The sequence below is a fragment of the Lepidochelys olivacea genome (assembly GCF_965140295.1).
Source record: "Lepidochelys olivacea isolate rLepOli2 genome assembly, chromosome: 1".
In the NCBI taxonomy this organism is placed as follows: domain Eukaryota; kingdom Metazoa; phylum Chordata; order Testudines; family Cheloniidae; genus Lepidochelys; species Lepidochelys olivacea.
The window spans coordinates 161,692,754-161,713,010 of NC_140411.1; the positions used below are offsets into that span (position 1 = coordinate 161,692,754).

Consider the following 20,257-nt stretch of genomic DNA (forward strand, 5'->3'; position numbering starts at 1 on the left):
GTGGCTGTGGTCTGACGCTACAAACCAGAGATGAAGGAGGAGCAGGTTAACCACTTTGTTATGATTGCTTTCAGCTTTTCTAAAATGTTACTGGGAGAGTGTAATTTCTGAAAGCCACACATGCACAGCACGGCATGCTAACAAATGTTATAGGTGTTGTTGCCAAAGATAGGCCCAGTGGCTACTAATGCATGTAAAATCATTGGTTTGGATGGTAGAGCTTACAGTTGGTGAAAACATGCTACAGCACTGATGGTCTTCCTCAAGTAATTGCACATGTCCATTCCACTGTAGGTGTTTTTGCACTCCACAGCACAGCTGTCGGAGAGGTTTTTTCCTAGTGATACCCATTGGGGTGGCACAAGCGCTTTCTGCTGACTCGTGCACCACACACAAGCATAAAGGGAAGAGCCACCCTGACCGCCCTCACCCCCTTACTTCCTTCCTACTGCCCATGACAGTTGCTGGAGCTCCCTTTTTTATTGATTCTGCAAGTCTTTTATTTTAGTGTATAAGCAGTACCATTTTTAGAATCTGTTTAGTTCATTAGTGTAGATGAGTTGAAAAAGAAAAAAATGATTTTTTTGTTGTTGTTTGTGTGTCTCCAGTGCCTAATCTGGGTACCAGCCCCAGTACTGGAGTTATGCAGTCTCCGGGCTTCAAGCCCTGCCACTCTTGTGGTAAGGCAGTGCTGATTAGGGACCCTCACCTCAGCTGCTTTAAGTGCTTGGGGAAGGCTCACGTAAGCAACAGATGTAATATCTATAAGGGCTTTAAGCCCTGCTCTGAGAAGTATTGAGGGTTTCCCCCTCAATCAAGAGCACCTCTGCATCCATCTCGGCCAACTCCATCTACTGGCCACAAGGAACATCAATGCTGCAGACAACTTAGCATTGGTACTGAGCCCAGCACCAAAAATTCAGGACCCGTTTCATGATCAATCTCAAGAAGAGTGGGAATGGGACCAGCCCCCAGTTGACGTTGGTGGCAGAGTCCTGCTCAAGGGAAGTTCAGGAGGTGCTGCTGAATAGTACAAAACCATCAAATAAGAGCGCTTACCTGGCAAAATGAAAGAGATTTTCCATTTGATCCAGGCTGAAAGGGTTTTCCCCAGTCCTTGCTTCTATTCAGCACATGCTAGACTATCTTCTATCCCTAAAACTCCAAGTGTTGGAGATTAACTCAATCAGTGTGTAGCTAATGTCTATCCTAGCATTCCCACCTATTGCTAACTGATCTCTTTTTTCCATCCCAATGTCTGTAAGACTTTTAAAGGGCTTGGACAGACTATTTCTGCATGCGTAGAATGCTGCTCCCCTATGGAGCCTGAATCTAGTCTTAGCAAAGATGATGGGTCCCGCCAGCCACGCCCGCATGGAGCCTCAATTGACCTGCTCCCAGTTGCCTCCTTTGATGAAGGTAGCTTTTTTTAGTGGCCATTATACCAGTCAGGAGAGTGGGAGAGCTCAGGGTGCTAGTGTCAGATCCTCCATGTACATGTTTCTACACTGAAAAAGTTTGCCATCATCCTCACCCAAAATTTCTTACCAAGGTGGTTTCCACTTTTCATATTAACCAAGGACTCTTCTTGCTGACTTTCTTCCCAAAGCATCATGGTCATAAGGGTGAGGAGAGCCTTCATGCTCTGATGTTAGAAGAGCTTTCACTTTTTATCTGGATCAGATTAAACCTTTCAGGTCTTCGACTCAGTTGTTTATGGCATTTGCAGACAGAAGGAAGGGCAGTTCTGTATTCACTCAAAGGATCGTGTCTTGGATATCCCATTGTATTTGTTTTTGTTACCAGTTGGCTAACATGAAGGCTCTTGATAGAGTGTTGGGTCATTCAACTAGGTCCCAAGCAGCATCTGTGACTTTTCTGGCTAACATTCCCATATTAGACATTTGCAAAGCAGCAATCTGGTCATCTTGTCATATATTTACCTCTCACTACGCCATCTCTCAACAATCTAGAGACAATGCTAAATTTGGACAAGTGGTCCTCCAGTCCCTGTTCACACAGACTCACACAACCTGCACTTGGGGTTGCTTGTGAGTCAGCCACAGAGGCATGGCCATGTGCAATCACTCAAAGAAGAAGAAACAGTTAGTAACCTTTCTGTAACTATTGTTCTTCAAGATGTGTTGCACAAGTCCTTTCCACGCCCTGCTTTCCTTCCCCTCCCTATCAGAATCTTCCGGGGGGAAGGAACTGAGGGAGGTCAGGGATAGTTCTTCCCTTTATAGTTGTGTGCAATACATGAGGTAGCAGTGGGCCTTTGTGCCACTCCAGTGGGTTCTGCTAAGGGAAAGAATTCTCCAATGACTGTGCACTGGGGCACACACACCTACAGTGGGATGGATATGTGCAACATATCTCAAAGAACAACAATTATGGAAAGATTAATAACCATTTTATAGTGGTTCAAGTGTTTTGCTAGCCTCCAGAGAGAGGCAAAGATTGTGTGGTTATCTTTGATTAAACCTGACAATTCATATTTTACTAACTGTTTATATACAATTAACGTGGGTGACTGCTTAGCCCATTTGTTTGCAGTCTAATGGTGTTTTATTTTTTAGAACTGTTTTTATAACTTGCATAACAACTCTATAGTACACAGCAGATGGAGTGCAACAAATAGATCAACATATGCTAGGTGAGAGAGAGGGGAAGTTTAACATGTGGAGTCTACCATTGTTGTCGCAAAATTGGTTAAGATATAAGAAAAATAGCTTCATTTAAGTCAATATTTGATATTTTCATTATTATTTATTGTATTTTATTTTAGTAGTAGTAATAAACATGTATTGTGTGGTGGTGCCTAGAGGCCTCAATTAGCTTGGGCCCCATTGTACAGCGTGCAGCACAAACATAAGAAAATGACAGCCCCTGTCCTAAAGAGCTTACAGGCGAAAAAACAAGACATAGCATGTCGATCGTTATGTTTGGTGAGGTATCGAAGCATAAACATGGAGTTAATGTGCCACATTTCTCTAGAATAGAAATAACAACGGTCACATGGCAGTTTGGGACCTGTTTGTGTGAGAAAGTCTTCTGGGAACCTGGACAAAGAGCAGTTTGCTGGAGTTATAAGCTGCAGTTTACTTTTGCTGTCTAAGACTCCTTTTTAAGAGTATACAATATTTGTCAATTAGACTACAAACACACCGCCCCTTGCTTCTGCCCATTTCTCTTCTAACAAGGGAATAATTCACTCTTCTAGTTCAAAACCTTCTGACCCCTTAGAAGCGGGTGGAATATGTTGGTTTAGTTCTAGGTGAACTGTGTTTACACTTTCTGGCTCTTCTCTTTCCTGATGGGTAACGTGAAGAATGACTGCCACCTGGAAAAAATCCAGTGGGAGGGCTCCCAAGTAATCCTGCAGTGTTTATTTAGTACATGCTGCTGGATGTAAGCCAGTACTGCTGAGATACCTCAATCTGGATGACTGGTCCACACTAGCAGTTTACAGTACATAAAATTCTGGGATAGCAACTGAAAAAAGGAGGATAAAGAGCAGCATATTGCTTCAAAAATGTAATCATCTTAATTAACTACACTGAAAACATCTATTTGCTTTCCAGACCCAGCAAACTCAGCACCATCTATTCTGGATGGGTTTGACCAACATAAAGCCATGGCAGGACAGCGGGTGGAGCTGCCTTGCAAAGCATCGGGGCACCCAGCACCAAAGTACCGTTGGCTGAAGGACAACGTTCCCTGGGAGCCAGATAGCAGGTTTCGGCAGACGGTCACAGGTCTGCTGATAGAGAACACACGTCCTTCAGACTCAGGCAACTACGTTTGTGAGGTGTGGAACAACTATGGTACTGCTGAGGTGATAGGGCATCTGCATGTAAAACGTAAGTCCAGGATTGAATGTGGCAAGTATAATTTCAAACTCATGATCGTGCTTGCTTTTGCAATGGCAGGAAAAGAAGGAAACCTAGAAGCTTCTTTTGTTATTGTTTTTGTTGCTATTACTTGTTTTGTTATTGGCAATGGTGGCTGCTTGAAGCTGCTCCAAGGTTTGCAATGTTATAAGCTGTCTCATTGGAGATGGATTAGTGGACAGAATGCAGATGAGAGATCAGAAGCTCAAAATGAACACAGTTTATCACACGGTTATGTGATTTTTCACATAAAGGATATATTTTGCTTGGTAATCGAACTGGATGAATTGCAAAGAGTCTTCTGAATAAAAGTGTCAAGCTCTGGTCACTGGGATTCCTGCTATTCATTATTTTGAATATTCAGGTAATCCCTGAGTATTCATGAAAATGTATGCAAATCCTGACTGTCTCATGAATTTTATCATAGATGATTATTAGTCTGAAATGCTGTATTGTTTTGCTCTTTGTTATTCTTCTGTTGTTTAATTTTTTTGCTATAAAGGAGCAGAAACAATACCATCTGATTTAGATTTCCAACCACACAACATGAATAAGAAATCGTCAGAAGGAAAAGTGTGTGAACAATCCATTGTCTAAAAATTATTCAGCGAATAATTACAAATAACAAATACATCCAAAGAAACTCAGGATCATTTATCAATGATTCATAAATTAAAAAAGAGAGCTAAATTTGTAAAACATTCATAACAGATAGTTGAATCAGATCCACTTAATATTGTACAGGCTCATAACAGACCAGGAATATCTAGCAATCCTCAATAGGGAAATAATAATAACTTTTAAATGATCATATTATACAATATTCTTTAAAGCAGAATTAGGTTAACTAAGGAATTGTGTATGTCTGTATAAAATATAATATATAATTCTTTATTTAACTCATCTATTTTACAGAATATAGTCTAATATCTTATATCCATAGCTGTGTCTGTGTGTGTGAGAAAGAGAGAGAGACTGAGAGAGAAATGTAAAATAAATAATATTGATAGTGTTTCCAATATTAGTTACAATGCTGGTCATTAAACATGCTAAATAAACAATATCTCATCACATTTAATTCATAATAGATATCCACAGACGATAAAAGAGATGTATTATGTTTTAAATTATTTCTTGTTGATAGAGGTGGTATTGAACAAAAACCCTGGGGGAGAATCCCATCTGGATATAAATTCCATGGTGGTCTGTTATATATGTACTGGGCCCAATTAAAATGTAGGGTGGTTGGAATGGAGATCCAAATTCAGTAGTTTTAGTTGTTGGTATGTGTGTGGATAAAGACTCCCTTCCTTGTGTTTACTATTGTTACTTCAATACTGTGAATTTTCTTTCACACATAATATCAAACTTCAATAAAAATATATCATAATATTCTTAAATGGTGACACTGAGATTAAAGTCCCTTGGGCTATTTTACTGCTTTGTTTGCTTATCTCACAGTGAGTTCCACACAGGGGCACACTCGCATCCAGGCAGAGCCCCACTGATGGCAGTGGGACTCCAACTGGGTATAGAGGTCTGCCTGTGCAGAACTAATTGTGGGACTGTGGCCTTAAAAGGCCCTTGAAAGCAAACATGGCCGCCTATTCTCATTTCAGTGATGTGTGTTTGTGATTCAGTATTTTTTCTCAGTGAAAGGGCACCTGTTAGTCATATTTTTTAAAAAGATACATAATGTCTTCCTTCCCCCCCCCTCTCCTTTTGACTTAAATCTTCAGAGCCTCTGAAAGCCACAATCAGTCCACGGAAAGTTAAAAGCAGTGTTGGTAGTCAAGTGTCCTTGTCCTGCAGTGTGACTGGAACTGAAGACCAAGAACTCTCCTGGTACCGAAATGGTGAAATCATCAACCCTGGAAACAACGTGAGAATCGTGGGGATCAACCGTGAGAATCTCATTATGGATGGCATGGCCAAAAGTGATGGTGGAGCGTACCAGTGCTTTGTACGCAAGGACAAGATGTCTGCTCAAGACTATGTTCAGGTGGTGCTAGAAGGTTAGTCATTACCTGCTTTAGTAGTGTTACTGGCTACAGTGAAGTGTTATAGTATGTATATAGTACAGTATATATAATATGCTTGTGGTCTCCAATTATAAGGAGAGAGAAGACCCTGTGCCTGTAGGAAGGATGAAGCTAGCCACACACTTTGGGAGATATATGTACCTTTCCAGGCTCCAGAACAACAAATGAGAGGAAATGAAGGTCCAAGTGTCAAATAAATTGATTTGAAAAATATCCCTCCTACCGAAGCCCCACCAAATGCATTAATTTTCTGCTGCTATCCAAAATTCTGTATCTCCAGGACAAGAGAGAAGAGAGATCCCCACTGAGGATCAAACATTTCATTCCAAACACAGTTTTCAGGCTGGCTGTGAAATCAGTTGAAGGTCTGGAGATCATACTAAGTAACTGACACAATGTTCCACATAATAATCAAGTGAGGAAAGTAATCAATTTGTACAGAGCCAGTTCACTAATGAGGCTGTAGTGCAGTCATGGCATGGCCACTATTTTTAGTCTTTATAGAAAAAGAAGAGATTACCTGCCTGGACCTAGTTACCTCGGCAACCATCTCCTGTGACTAAGAAAGCCTAAAGAGCATATTGATAATCTATAATGATGTCGAGAGAGTGCAGGTTATCAGAGAGCGACAGCAGGAAAGATTTCAAAGACACTCAGGTCTTGCTGGGAAAATAATGTCTGCTTTCATCTCCAAAAAAGCCTGTCACTTGAATAAAAAAAGGGCAGAGGTGCATACTGAGCACACTCACTGATTTATTTGTCGTGTGTCAGTTTCCATTCAGGATAAAAAGCCAATAGCTTTTTTGTCTTGTGAGAGATGACAGTGCAAATGCATGGAAAAGGAAAGGAAGAGAGAGAGAGTCAGAGATGAAGAAAGACATTTTAAATACTCTGTCACACATCCAATAGGACAGGAACAAAGAGAGAGAGGGAGAGAAAAAATATATAAGAAACCCAACCTAATGTCCCTGCTGAAATATTTAGGTGTTTCAGTGTACTGGGAATGATAATTTTGATGCTCCTAGGTGATTGTACTGGGGAGAGAGAACGCTGCTGTACTTTTTTTTTTTAAAATCCTGCTCAGATTCAGCACATTTAGTGGGGATAGCAATTCAAGCTCCACACACATCATCAGATCTCCCTCAGTTTTCTGTGTGATCCTGTGTTGAGATTACTAGGTAAGGAGAGGCTATTTCTAATGGAATTATGCTGGTCTGAGCCTCCATGAAATGTGCTGAGTGCACTGCTTATTCTCTCACAACATTAGAGTTACTGATGCTTGTCACTGATGTCCTTCCCCATTACATCTTGTATGGAATTAAAATGAGTTATTCCCATAGGGCAAAGCCCACTGGGTGGGAAGAGAGGGGTTTTCAAGAGGCTTAAGCTATTCTCTATACTGTGATTAAACCACCCCCTTATAGTCTTTGCTGATGCTAATATTTTCTCAACTTTAAAATGAATTGGCTGGCCATGCTATGCATTAGATCCAGACAATGGCAAGCAGAATTGTTTTCTAAACCTCTGACTAGACTGCTTCCTACAGATTATGAGCTGAACCAGATGCATTCTTACCCCCGATTATATTTAAATCCATTCTAAACACCAATCTTAAAGTATAATTTAAAAAAGAACAACAGAAAGAGTGTACTGCGTTGCAAGATCTGGGAAAGAACCTTCTAAATAATAATCGAGTGTCATTTTTCTTAAAACTATTATCCCTCTGGGCTATCCAGATAGAGAGTAATTTAATTCTACTCCATACTTCGAAAACCCCGTACCTTTTCTTTTCTAACTTGCACTTTGGAGACTTTGGTTAAATTGTGACATGGGTCAGAAGAAAATATATTTGGTGTCCTTTTCACCCTGGGAGATTTGTGTACAACACTAAGATACCTCCAAAATGGTCATCATCAGCATGAGTAGCAATTTGTATTTGGAAAAGGCTTATTTTAATACCGGTAAAAAAAAAAGATATTGTAGGACTGGACTGGACTGGACTGAACAGAGCTGTGTGGAATTAGCAGACACAAGTTATGCCTGGTTTTGGCCACTGTTATTCATCCTTAACTTTCAAAGGAACTGAAATGTGTACGAAGTATATCCCCAAACATCTTAGGCTTACACTATACTTCTTTGGCTTCTCAGTTGCCTATGGAGTCTAAGCCTTTTTCACAGGAACATGGGAATTGCTATATCAGAACAAACCAATGGTCCATCTAGTCCAGTTTCATCTCTCCAACAGTGGTCAGTACCTGAAGCTTCAGAGGAAGGTGCAAAAGAAACCCTGCAGTAATCCGTTATTAGATAACCTGTCCATAGGAAAAATCCTTCCTAAACTTCATTAATTAGAGGTTGGCTTATGTTGCTGAAGGATGAGGGTTAGCATCTCTTTCAGAACTCTTGGTTTATGAGCTGGGCTAAACAAAGGTAGGGAGAGCAGTTTTATTGTGCGTAAGTGCTGTTCACATGCTTTCCATTTCCTCTTCAGATGGAACTCCCAAAATCATTTCTGCCTTCAGTGAGAAAGTGGTGAGTCCAGGAGAGCCTGTCTCCCTTATGTGCAATGTGAAGGGGACTCCTCTGCCTACGATCACCTGGACACTAGATGAAGATCCCATAATCAAAGATGGTAATCATCGTATCAGCCAGATTATCACCTCTGAGGGCAACGTGGTCAGCTACCTGAATATCTCTAACACTCAAGTTCGAGATGGGGGAGTCTATCGCTGTACTGCCAACAACTCTGCTGGAGTCATCCTGTACCAGGCTCGAATAAACGTAAGAGGTGCTTGTCAAATCAGCTCCTCAAAAAAACACACATAACTCATTGTAGTGGAGAAGAAGATTGTTGCATGCACTGGTCTGAATCTTGGAATGCCAAAACTGACTTACTGTGGTTCTCCCATCTTCACACCTCCCTCAACCCCCTCTAGAAACTCCGTTGTATGGTTTAAGGTTGGAAGGCCCATTCCCTCTTTGGCTTGTGAAGTCAGCTTGTTATACAATCTCTTTCCCTAAACTTATGTTCCTCAAGCATGAGGGTTAGCGTCCTCACTAATATGTTTTCCTATTTTAGTTTTTGCATGCATGTGTTTCTTATTTTCCTCTCCTCTTTTAGTTGTCCTACATTCATTGTAATTACTCATGCACATGGTACATTAGCTTGAACCAGTAGTTCTACATGTCATAATACCCATCCTCATGATAATATATTTTATATACATCAGAATGAATGCTAACTTTGTCAGTGTTCTCATGTGTAACAGGATTCTAGCTTAGCATACGTTTTAGTATTTGACATTTAATTAAATCATTCCCTAGCCTTTAATTTGTAATGCAGTAAAGATTTTATCAGACAAGTATTCAATAATACAAACATATACCACAGCCCTAATTAGAATGTATGCTGTAGGGCGAGAGAAACTAGAGCACATAAAGATTAGGAAGACCGCTTAAGTGGTTCTTAAAAGCAAAAACTGTCAATGTTAAGAAGAAATGTCATGCAGGATACATTAATGGATGTTGTAAACATTTATATAATCAGCAAAAAATGAATATTTCCTCTAGCAAGTATGCCCTTAAATTATTTTCAAGAGTTTCTTTGTACTTTTCCAGGGCCAGCAAGCATCCGTCCAATGAAAAATATCACAGCAATAGCAGGACGGGACACCTATATACATTGCCGTGTGATTGGCTATCCATATTACTCAATTAAATGGTACAAGAACTCTGACCTGCTTCCTTTTAACCATCGCCAAGTAGCATTTGAAAACAATGGAACGTTGAAACTCTCAGATGTGCAGAAGGAAGTGGATGAGGGGGAATATACATGCAATGTTCTGGTTCAACCCCAGCTGTCTACAAGCCAGAGTGTTCATGTGACTGTAAAAGGTAATGTTTATACTGAAATATAAAGCTAAGCTAATGGCCAGATGGTATTTAATCAGTCCAAGAATCCACATATATAAAATTGTACCGGTGATTAGAAAATAAGCAATAGGACAGTTAATCTGCTTTTTTTTTTTAACAATTGTGTAGGCATGATATAAAGCCAATGGTCATCTACAGATATCATATTGTACCATACTTGCTGTCATTGAGTTGTGCCTTATTCTGTTGACGTCAGTGGCACGACTTGCATAGTAAGGTACTGCTCACCATATGTAAATCTGGGAGAATCTGGCCTTATATGATGAGGAGGACTCTAGTGCTTCTAAAAACTGAAGACTAAAGAGCATGGAATGTAACCCTTTGTTTTCTTCTGAGATGACTCAGAGGCTGAGGATGGCCGATCATTCACCTGAATGTTACGATCATCGAAGTTTCATTGGTCTTTGTCTCTTCTTGATGACTAAAGTCAGTTTTGCAACCTAGTTATTTTTCAGCTGTTAGCAAATGCAATGAGGTTTTGTTAGTTATGAATTGTGTCTATTTCTCCTTTTCTCCAGTAAGCAGTAAACAGATACAATAGCTAAATTAATTAAACTTGGTTTAAAAAAAAATGAATTGTTCTTTTTAGGGAGATGTTGATGTTTTAAAGAGAGAGCCATTTCTCTAAGTTCATTTTAACGTTACATGACTTGTAATTTGGAACAGGATGTTTGAAATCAATACAAAAGTTTCCATACATACAAGGATGTGGAAACTGATATGTAAACATTCAGAAGTAGATGATGATAATTTCCAAGCATTGCATCCAGACCATTCGCAAAGACATTAAAGATAAAAAGCACAAAAATGCTCATTATGCCTGATTGTTCAAAACTAGGTTGTACTGCGATGTGGTCTGGTCCCCCATCCAAGATGAACAAGTTCATTTCACATAAGCCTGCAGGAAGAACTGAAGTGCATTTTCCCCTTATGAATTTGTTCAAACGCTTTTCTACCCTTTTGCGTTTTTCTTTGATTAATATGTGTCAGGCCTTAGATAAGATACCAAGAACATTTATACACTTTTTTTCTTGTTTTCATTCTAGAATTATATTAATTGCTTAGTACTTGAAAGGGTGGAGGGATTAGGTTGTAACCAGTAGTACTGTGGACCCTTCAAGGAGTGACCCATCATGTTCTTTAGCCCAGAAGGGGCACTGTTCCACGTAATTTGTTATAAAAAGCTGCTAACACTGCAGCTTTTTATCATATGCTCTATCTTGTCTGTCACTGTAACAGTCTTGCAAAACTGCCGTTGGTGCATCTCTGTGAAAATGAATGTTAAGTTAGTGATTGTGCTGATATCATCTCTAATGTTCCCCTGGTTGAGAATGCCACCTTTTAATTATATCATTCTTCAAGTGCTTATGACAGCTAATATAATCAGATGTAAATGGGAGTGCTCTTGCTATAGTTGTAAAAAAAACCTTGGTGCCGTACCTATACAATTCAGATATCTAGACCAAAACACAACTGCCATTCTGAAAGCGATTTGATGCCTTAGATTCAGAGTATTTTGATCCAGACGTGGTGGCAAAGTGAGGACAGACATGTGGATGGATTTTAAGACCACAACTTTTATTAAACTTTAACACAGGAGAGGGGTGCTATCCACCTATCGGTCCTGGTCTCCTATACCAGGCATTTAAGTGGTTCCAGTACATCAATTACAGGGCTCCTACCATATAACCCATAACTTGGGGTAGGATTTCCTCAGCCCAGCCCCCAGGACTCAGCAGGCTCTGAGTCCTACCACCCCGCCCCTATTAGGGGACAGAGGCAGAAGATGGGGACCTTGGCCCATGTGTACCACCAGGTCTTAACCTATCCCATTAGCCCAAGACACATCAGCAAAATCCCAGGTCTTTTACCTCTGGGAACCATTCACTTTATCTTTTTAACGGCACTGGAAACTGGCCACAAGTTGTGATGAATTAATAACTCAACCAGGTACCTCAGTTAGCAAGCACATTCCTGCTTAACCTACTGCAGCTTGAAGGTGCTGTGAGGAAGGCAAAAAAATCCCCAGGCCTCTGCCAACTGGCCATATGGAAGAAAAAATTCCTTCCAACTCTCATTGGATGAACAACTCGACCCACATGGCCCAGGCTTCAAGAATGGGAATCTATCTGCCAGACTGGATTCCTATTCTTAGCTCCGAGTGGGTAGGAGGATGGGGCTGCTGTAATGGAGATGAAAGAGGCCCCACGTGGCCCAGGCTTCAGGTTAAATTCCTGGAGTTGGGGGATGTGAGCCAAACATTGCCCTTCCCCTCCAGCTGGCCAATGAGTGCCAGATACTCCAAGGGGGAGAGGAGCTAACTGGTGTCCCTCAATGTGTCTCCCACCCTCACTGCTGGAGCTCTCCTTCTTCACTACCAGCACCATTAAGTTCCCCCACCCACTGAAGTGGGTGGGTGGCATTTTGATTTCCAGTATATATATATATATACTGACAGGTTTCAGAGTAACACCCGTGTTAGTCTGTATTCGCAAAAAGAAAAGGAGTACTTGTGGCACCTTAGAGACTAACCAATTTATTAGAGCATAAGCTTTCGTGAGCTACAGCTCACTTCCTCAGATGCATATCGTGGAAACTGCAGCAGGCTTTATATATACACAGAGAATATGAAACAATACCTCCTCCCACCCCACTGTCCTGCTGGTAATAGCTTAATAGATAATAAGCTATTACCAGCAGGACAGTGGGGTGGGAGGAGGTATTGTTTCATATTCTCTGTGTATATATAAAACCTGCTGCAGTTTCCACGATATGCATCTGAGGAAGTGAGCTGTAGCTCACGAAAGCTTATGCTCTAATAAATTGGTTAGTCTCTAAGGTGCCACAAGTACCCCTTTTCTATATATATACTGTATAGTGTATAACCAATTTCAAACTTGACTCTGCCTCTCTGTGAAAGTCTCAAACGATTCAGAGGCCTTTAATTTATCTTGACGAGAGTGAGGTATTTTAAAAAAAAATACTAGCTAAATCCGTATCCTAACAAAATTATTTTTACAATAAATACAAGATTCCACAGATGGGCTTTATTCTGTTGTCTCATCAAATCTGAACAAATTTTAATTTAGTTGTTATATATTTTAGCTGTAGTCCAGCACTGCCGTAAATTAGCCTGGACAGCTAGACATTTTTTTGATGCAATAGTTAATAACTACATACAGATTTTATCCTGCATATTATATATAGTTTCTTGGAACATTAGGAGTTAACAACAGTCAGTATATGCCTATTGCCTGAAAATATAATGTAAACTATTATAATTTTAGTGTGCTATCTTTTCTTCTATAATTCAGACTGACACTGTTATGTCTGATACTGAAAAATACAAAATATGGGGCAGCTTCGATCGATGAATTCAAATATCTTGAAATAGTTTCATAGAGTTTAAAGCCTCAAAGGACCATTAGATCATCTAGTCTGACCCTCTGCATATCACAGGCCCTTATATTTCATTTGCACAGCCAACCTTAATTCTGGCATTTCCTAACTTCTGAGTGCTTGCCTTTGCCACCTTAATAATATTCCTTCAATATAGCTATTTGTGAATAATTTCCTGGCTTTTTAATAAAGCAAATTGCAAAAATAGAAATCTATCCTATGGCATCATATTGATCATAGGTGATCAACAGGGTTGTAACCTTTAGATCCACTGCGCAGACCTCTGTCTCTTGACCTAAAGGAGGGTTCTTCTGTTTGCACAGACTCTTCTGCTCATTCCTCCCAAGCTTGACCCATTCTGCTGTGCCCTGTCCAACCTGTCCTTGTTCCAGTCCTATCGTTTCCCCACCTGTGTCCTTCTTCCAGTTCCATTCTCTTCACCTTGCCAATCCCAGTCTCTGCTCCTCAGGCTTTTCAGTCCCAGTCTTCCCCTCTGAGCTCCCCATCCCAGTCTCCTTGTCCAACCATTTTCAGTTCTCCCTCACCCTCTGGGTACAGCTCTTGTTCCCTCTGCATTTGAATTGGGCAGCTTCCTCCTCCATATTGACTGGACCCAAAAGGGAGTATAAACCCTGCACTGGTGATGAAGGGTTTAAAGAGTTGCTGTGGGCAAAGTTAGCCCCATCCTTCTGGCTCTGTCAATCACGTCAAGGATGGAATAAAGGCTTAAAAACAAGAAGTTCCCAGCAGCTGCTGGGCAGCTGTGGGAAAGACATATGGCAACTCAACACCTCCCAGAGGAGACTCCTGGAAGCCTACATGGGAACTTCCCTCGGGAAGGCCATTTACCATCCCCTGCCCCATGTGCTTACAAGGAGACAGTGACCCAGTTATACCAGCAAGGTAAGATAGGTCCAGCAAGCCCCAAGGCAAGCTGATTAGTTGCTTGGTGCTGCTACTCTCTACTCCTTGAGGGATTAGAGAAGCTGAGAACAGACAAGAGAGAGAGTGAGAGCGCTACCCCAGCACAGCCAATAGTCCAGTGGCTAGGGCACTCATCTTGGATATGAGATACAGGGTCTTAAACCTGGGTTTTCTATATCCGAGGTGAGTGTGCTAACCACTGGGCTGACAGCATTAAGGGAAGCATGGACATCACTGTCTGAAAAACGTCATCCATCTCTATCCTTAACGCCATGTTAATGTGGGGTTTTTGTTTGTTTTGGTTTGAGTTCTTTGCATTTGCATTTCCCTTGTTAGGGGGAATTTTTCACTTCCCTTACTGAAAAAGAAGTCCAGGAGAGAGGACGATGCAGCACAATTTTAAAAGAATGCAGTTTTCAAAAGTGTTGTCACTGATTTCATAAAGCTTATTTATCTCCGTGATTTAGAGACCTTCCCCCTATCTTCTGCTGAAGTTACACTACATTACCTCCTGCAAACCTGATAGAACAATTATATCAGGGTGTTTTTTCTCTAATAACTGACTCTCACTCATTAAAATGAGGGTTATGGATGGTGCATGTGTATGATATATATATATATATATATATATATATATATATATATATGTGCCTACATATGAATATTATATATATGTACTGTGACAGGGTCGGACCAGATGGCTATAGGAGATTAATAGAAGGCAGAAATATTAGCCCCAGGTTAAGTAGGTCCCTTTTCCCTGGGTAAGGTAACAGGGAAGGTTCCAGAACAATCACGAACCTTCTGGAGACAATTAAGACAGGCTGATTAGAACACCTGCAGCCAATCAAGAAGCTACTAGAATCAATTAAGGCAGGCTAATCAGGGCACCTGGGTTTAAAAAAGGAGCTCACTTCAGTTTGTGGTGTGCGTGTGAGGAGCTGGGAGAAAGAGGCACTAGGAGCTGAGAGTGAGAACGTGGACTGTTGGAGGACTGAGGTGTACAAGCATTATCAGACACCAGGAGGAAGGTCCTATGGCGAGGATAAACAAGGTGTTGGGAGGAGGCCATGGGGAAGCAGCCCAGGGAGTTGTAGCTGTTGCACAGCTGTTCCAGGAGGCACTTTAGACAGCTGCATTCCACAGGGCCCTGGGCTGGAACCCAGAGTAGAAAACAGGCTCGGGTTCCCCCCACATCCTCCCAACTCCTGGTCAGACACAGGAGGAGTCAACCTGGACTGTGAATTCAGAAAAACGGCCATCTGAGGGCTGCTGTGAAGCTCCAAGGCGAGCAAATCTGCCAATAAGCGCAAGACCCACCAAGGTAGAACAGGAACTTTGTCACAGTACACACATATATGTAAGATTATAAAATCAGGATTATGATAATGGAAAAGTGGATGTAAAACCAACTGCCTGGGTGTAATTCTAGAATTATGATAGCAGGGGAGTTGGTGTGAAACCAGTATGACTGTCAAAGTAGTCGCAGGAGTCAATTTGAGAGCCAGTGGTCCTTCTTTAAAATCATCCTGCCAGTAGTCCCCTCTCACTTACATCTGTGGCCCTTAGCTCAAGTCCTTTAGTTGATCTCAGCCTCTCACATATAACATGAGGAGAGAGGCAATCTCCAGTGTGGCTAAGGCCCAAACTGTGGAAATAGTTAACTCCCTGTGCAGACAAAGGCATAGTAAGACTTCACTGGTTGGAAGCTGATGTTACATACATTCAGGCTAGAACTAAGGTGCAAATGTTTAACAGTGAAGGTAATCACCCATTGGAGCAATTTACCAAAGGAACATATTGGATTCTGCATCAACTGAGATCTTCAAATCAAGATTGTTGTCTCTGTAAAGTATATAGTCCAGCTCAACAACAGTTCAAGGGTGAAAAACTGTAACTTGTGTTATGTGGGAGGTTAAACTAGGCATTCACAATGGTCCCTTCTGGCCTTAGAATCTATGTAAACCTTCTTGCATTTCCTAATTTATGAGTGCTTGATTTTGCAATACTTTTAATGTAGGGGTGGGTATTTTGGCAGAGGGGGTACTTTATATATATGTCATTGGCATAGAAGTGAAGAACGCACTATGATTCAGTATCCTGATAAATGAGTGTGTTTGTACAGCAATAGAATCACACAGATCAGCCTCTTCTTTTCTTTCCTTCTCTTTTTTTTATGCAGTTGCTTAGCAAAGGCTTTTAGAACATTGTTTCTCCCTTTTCAGGACAGGTTAGATTAACACTTAGCAATGAACCCAGGATATATGGAGACAGTAGCTCAGATCAATAAATGTTGTTAGCAGATGTAATGTTAGCAGATGTCTAGTCTGTTTGTCTGTTCACCCTTTTCAGTTTGGAATAAATATTTTGATGAATGATAATCCCTGCTGATAAGGTTCAATATGCTGCAGTAAGGGGCAGACAATTGAAAGTCTAATGCTCCAGAGACTAAGTTGGATTCTGTACCTGGTAACACACAGTTGATGAAACTGTTTAGGAGAAATCAGCTGCTGTTAAGGAAATTTACAAAGAGCTAGACTGTGTCTAGTCCTGGGTGTCTGCACAAGGCCCAGACACAGTCCTGATCCTTGCACTCTCAATGCATAAAAACCAAGTGAATCCAGTCCAAATGGAGGTGAGTAAGCACCCCAAAGGGGCAGAACAAGTTGACAAGGGACAGGCCATTATTTGTATCAGCCAAGGTATCTAGACCAGTTTGGGAAGGGGAGCTCACTCTGTACCCTGTGAAAGGGTGGGTCAGAAGCCATTCATGTAGATGTTTCTGTTTGCATGCTGCAGAAAACTCCACTAAGGAACAGGTTTCAGAGTAGCAGCCGTGTTAGTCTGTATTCGCAAAAGAAAAGGAGTACTTGTGGCACCTTAGAGACTAACCAATTTATTTGAGCATAAGCTTTCGTGAGCTACAGCTCACTTCATCGGATGCATTCAGTGGAAAATACAGTGGGGAGATTTATATACATAGAGAACATGAAACAAGGGGTGTTACCATACACACTGTAACCAGAGTGATCACTTAAGGTGAGCTATTACCAGCAGGAGAGCCGGGGGGCGGGGTGTGTGGAACCTTTTGTAGTGATAATCAAGGTGGGCCATTTCCAGCAGTTGACAAGAATGTCTGAGGAACAGTGTGTGTGTGGGAGGGGGGTGGATAAACATGGGGAAATAGTTTTACTTTGTGTAATGACCCATCCACTCCCAGTATCTATTCAAGCCTATGTTAATTGTATTCAGTTTGCAAATTAATTCCAGTTCAGCAGTCTCTCGTTCGAGTCTGTTTTTGAAGTTTTTTTTGTTGAAGTATTGTCACTTTTAGGTCTGTAATCGAGTGACGAGAGAGATTGAAGTGTTCTCCAACTGGTTTTTGAATGTTATAATTCTTGACATCTGATTTGTGTCCATTTATTCTTTTACGTAGAGACTGTCCAGTTTGGCCAATGTACATGGCAGAGGGGCATTGCTGGCACATGATGGCATATATCACATTGGTAGATGTGCAGGTGAATGAGTCTCTGATAGTGTGGCTGATGTGATTAGGCCCTATGATGGTGTCCCCTGAATAGATATGTGGACACAGTTGGCAACGGGCTTTGTTGCAAGGATAGGTTCCTGGGTTAGTGGTTCTGGTGTGTGGTGTGTGGTTGCTGGTGAGTATTTGCTTCAGGTTGGGGGGCTGTCTGTAAGCAAGGACTGGCCTGTCTCCCAAGATTTGTGAGAGTGATGGGTCGTCCTTCAGGATAGGTTGTAGATCCTTGATGATGCGTTGGAGAGGTTTTAGTTGGGGATTGAAGGTGATGGCTAGTGGCATTCTGTTATTTTCTTTGTTGGGCCTGTCCTGTAGTAGGTGACTTCTGGGTACTCTTCTGGCTCTGTCAATCTGTTTCTTCACTTCAGCAGGTGGGTATTGTAGTTGTAACATTCAAAAACCAGTTGGAGAACACTTCAATCTCTCTTGTCACTCGATTACAGACCTAAAAGTGACAATACTTCAACAAAAAAAACTTCAAAAACAGACTCGAACGAGAGACTGCTGAATTGGAATTAATTTGCAAACTGGATACAATTAACATAGGCTTGAATAGAGACTGGGAGTGGATGGGTCATTACACAAAGTAAAACTATTTCCCCATGTTTATCCGCCCCTTCCCCCCCTCCACACACACACACACTGTTCCTCAGACGTTCTTGTCAACTGCTGGAAATGGCCCACCTTGATTATCACTACAAAAGGTTCCACACACCCCGCCCCCCTGCTCTCCTGCTGGTAATAGCTCACCTTAAGTGATCACTCTGGTTACAGTGTGTATGGTAACACCCCTTGTTTCATGTTCTCTATGTATATAAATCTCCCCACTGTATTTTCCACTGAATGCATCCGATGAAGTGAGCTGTAGCTCACGAAAGCTTATGCTCAAATAAATTGGTTAGTCTCTAAGGTGCCACAAGTCCTCCTTTTCTTTTCACTAAGGAACAGTGACATAAAGTGACAACAACCTCAGTTTCACTGCGGGGGGACCACAGGCGGTGAGGGTCGCAGTGTTCCGAGGGAAGATTGCAAAGACAGATTTGTTGGAGGATGTGCTCTTTCAGTGAATCCCCTCAGCAATTTCCTCCAAGGTTCCTATGGACCTTTGGCCAAGAAATTAAAGCTGCTTCTCTCCTAATGGAAGGCAGTGGTGCAAACTGAAGGTAATGAAAGGAATCTCTCACAGGTGCGCTTGCTGGGGCAAGGAGACCTAATTTGAACCTTTCTGTGCTAGCACTAGTGAGCCTGACCAATGATCCTCTTTTTAAATAAAAGAAGTGCTCTTAGCTTCAGCACTCCTAAGACATTACATTGCTTGGCAGAGAGCTGAAATTTGCACTGTTTTTCCCCAGCCTTACTCTTCACTGGATCTTTCCTTGTCCTACTCGATGCTTTCTTACTTACCATGGGAGTGGAAAAACAATCGACTGAGCATATGGGGAAAAGCCCACAGGCTCTGGAGACCTGTTTGCTCAAGTACAAGCTTTTGCCAAACAGGAAAAAATGTTTGTTATAGCAGTACATTTTAGCAACACAGTTTTTGAAGTATTTATTATAGTATACTTGTCTGTACATTTAACAGTACTATATGGCTCTGTGTTACACTCCAGTGTAACTGCAGTTATACCAGCATAAAACTGGAGTAATGCAGTGGTAAGGTGGGCCTTATATTTAAAAAAAATTAAATAGTTTCTTTAGTTGGGGATGGATGCAACCTTTGTACAAATTATATTTATTCAAACATGACATATCAGAAATATCTCTCTTATAGCCACTTTATTTTAGAAATATTGTGACATATTTTGCCTAATAAATTTTTGTTGTCTGTCATTGGGTTCTTGAGATGTGAAGTATATTTGTTTTCCAAGAATATACCTATTCAGGTTAGCTCATTGAAGCTGTCTTGAGCAACTCAAGCATACAAATGTAATATCCGATTAGCTGTTAGCAACAAGTTGGAGTTGTCACTGAAATATTGACATTGGTCAAAGCAATGATACTAATAACATATTGGTTTTAAAAAATAGTCCCTGCCAGGACACCAAACCGCTACAGGTTGCGTGCATGTTAAAGTTTATACAACAGGAGTAAACAATGGTCTGTCTCATTTATGCTCTAATAACGTGTTTGGAGAGACAATGTGCTGGTCTTCAAATGTCACAACTTTCTAAATTCCAGCTGGAAACTGCTACATAGTGGTGAAGTCAACCTACATATTATAATATAAGAGATTAGGAGTGGGGAGGCTAAATTCAATACCTTGCAAAAAGCTACTCAAAAAATTGAATGTTAATTTGATCCTTCAGAATCTCCAGAATTAGGGTGGGAATTTCATGAGACAAGTCTTTCTTGCAAGTTTCTGGAACTTTTCATTTGTACATAAGCCAAAAATTACCTCAGACTATACACCTGCTTCTGATCCCAGCAAGAACCTGGAAGTATAGATGTGTGAAAATTATTTTCAGATGTTACATAAAAACATTCCCTATTCAGTCTGAACTGCTTTGCTGATGTCTAGTACA

General features: G+C 41.1%; 1 protein-coding gene across 1 annotated transcript in view; it reads left to right on the forward strand.

The window, feature by feature from the left end:
* DSCAM (DS cell adhesion molecule) overlaps nt 1–20,257 on the forward strand; it is a 641,498-nt gene that overhangs the window by 390,902 nt on the left and 230,339 nt on the right. The window contains exons 5-8 of the mRNA XM_084616971.1: nt 3,585–3,863; nt 5,633–5,908; nt 8,427–8,723; nt 9,554–9,829. Of these exons, the coding sequence (XP_084473097.1) occupies nt 3,585–3,863; nt 5,633–5,908; nt 8,427–8,723; nt 9,554–9,829 (1,128 nt within the window). The remainder of the gene's footprint in view (nt 1–3,584; nt 3,864–5,632; nt 5,909–8,426; nt 8,724–9,553; nt 9,830–20,257) is intronic.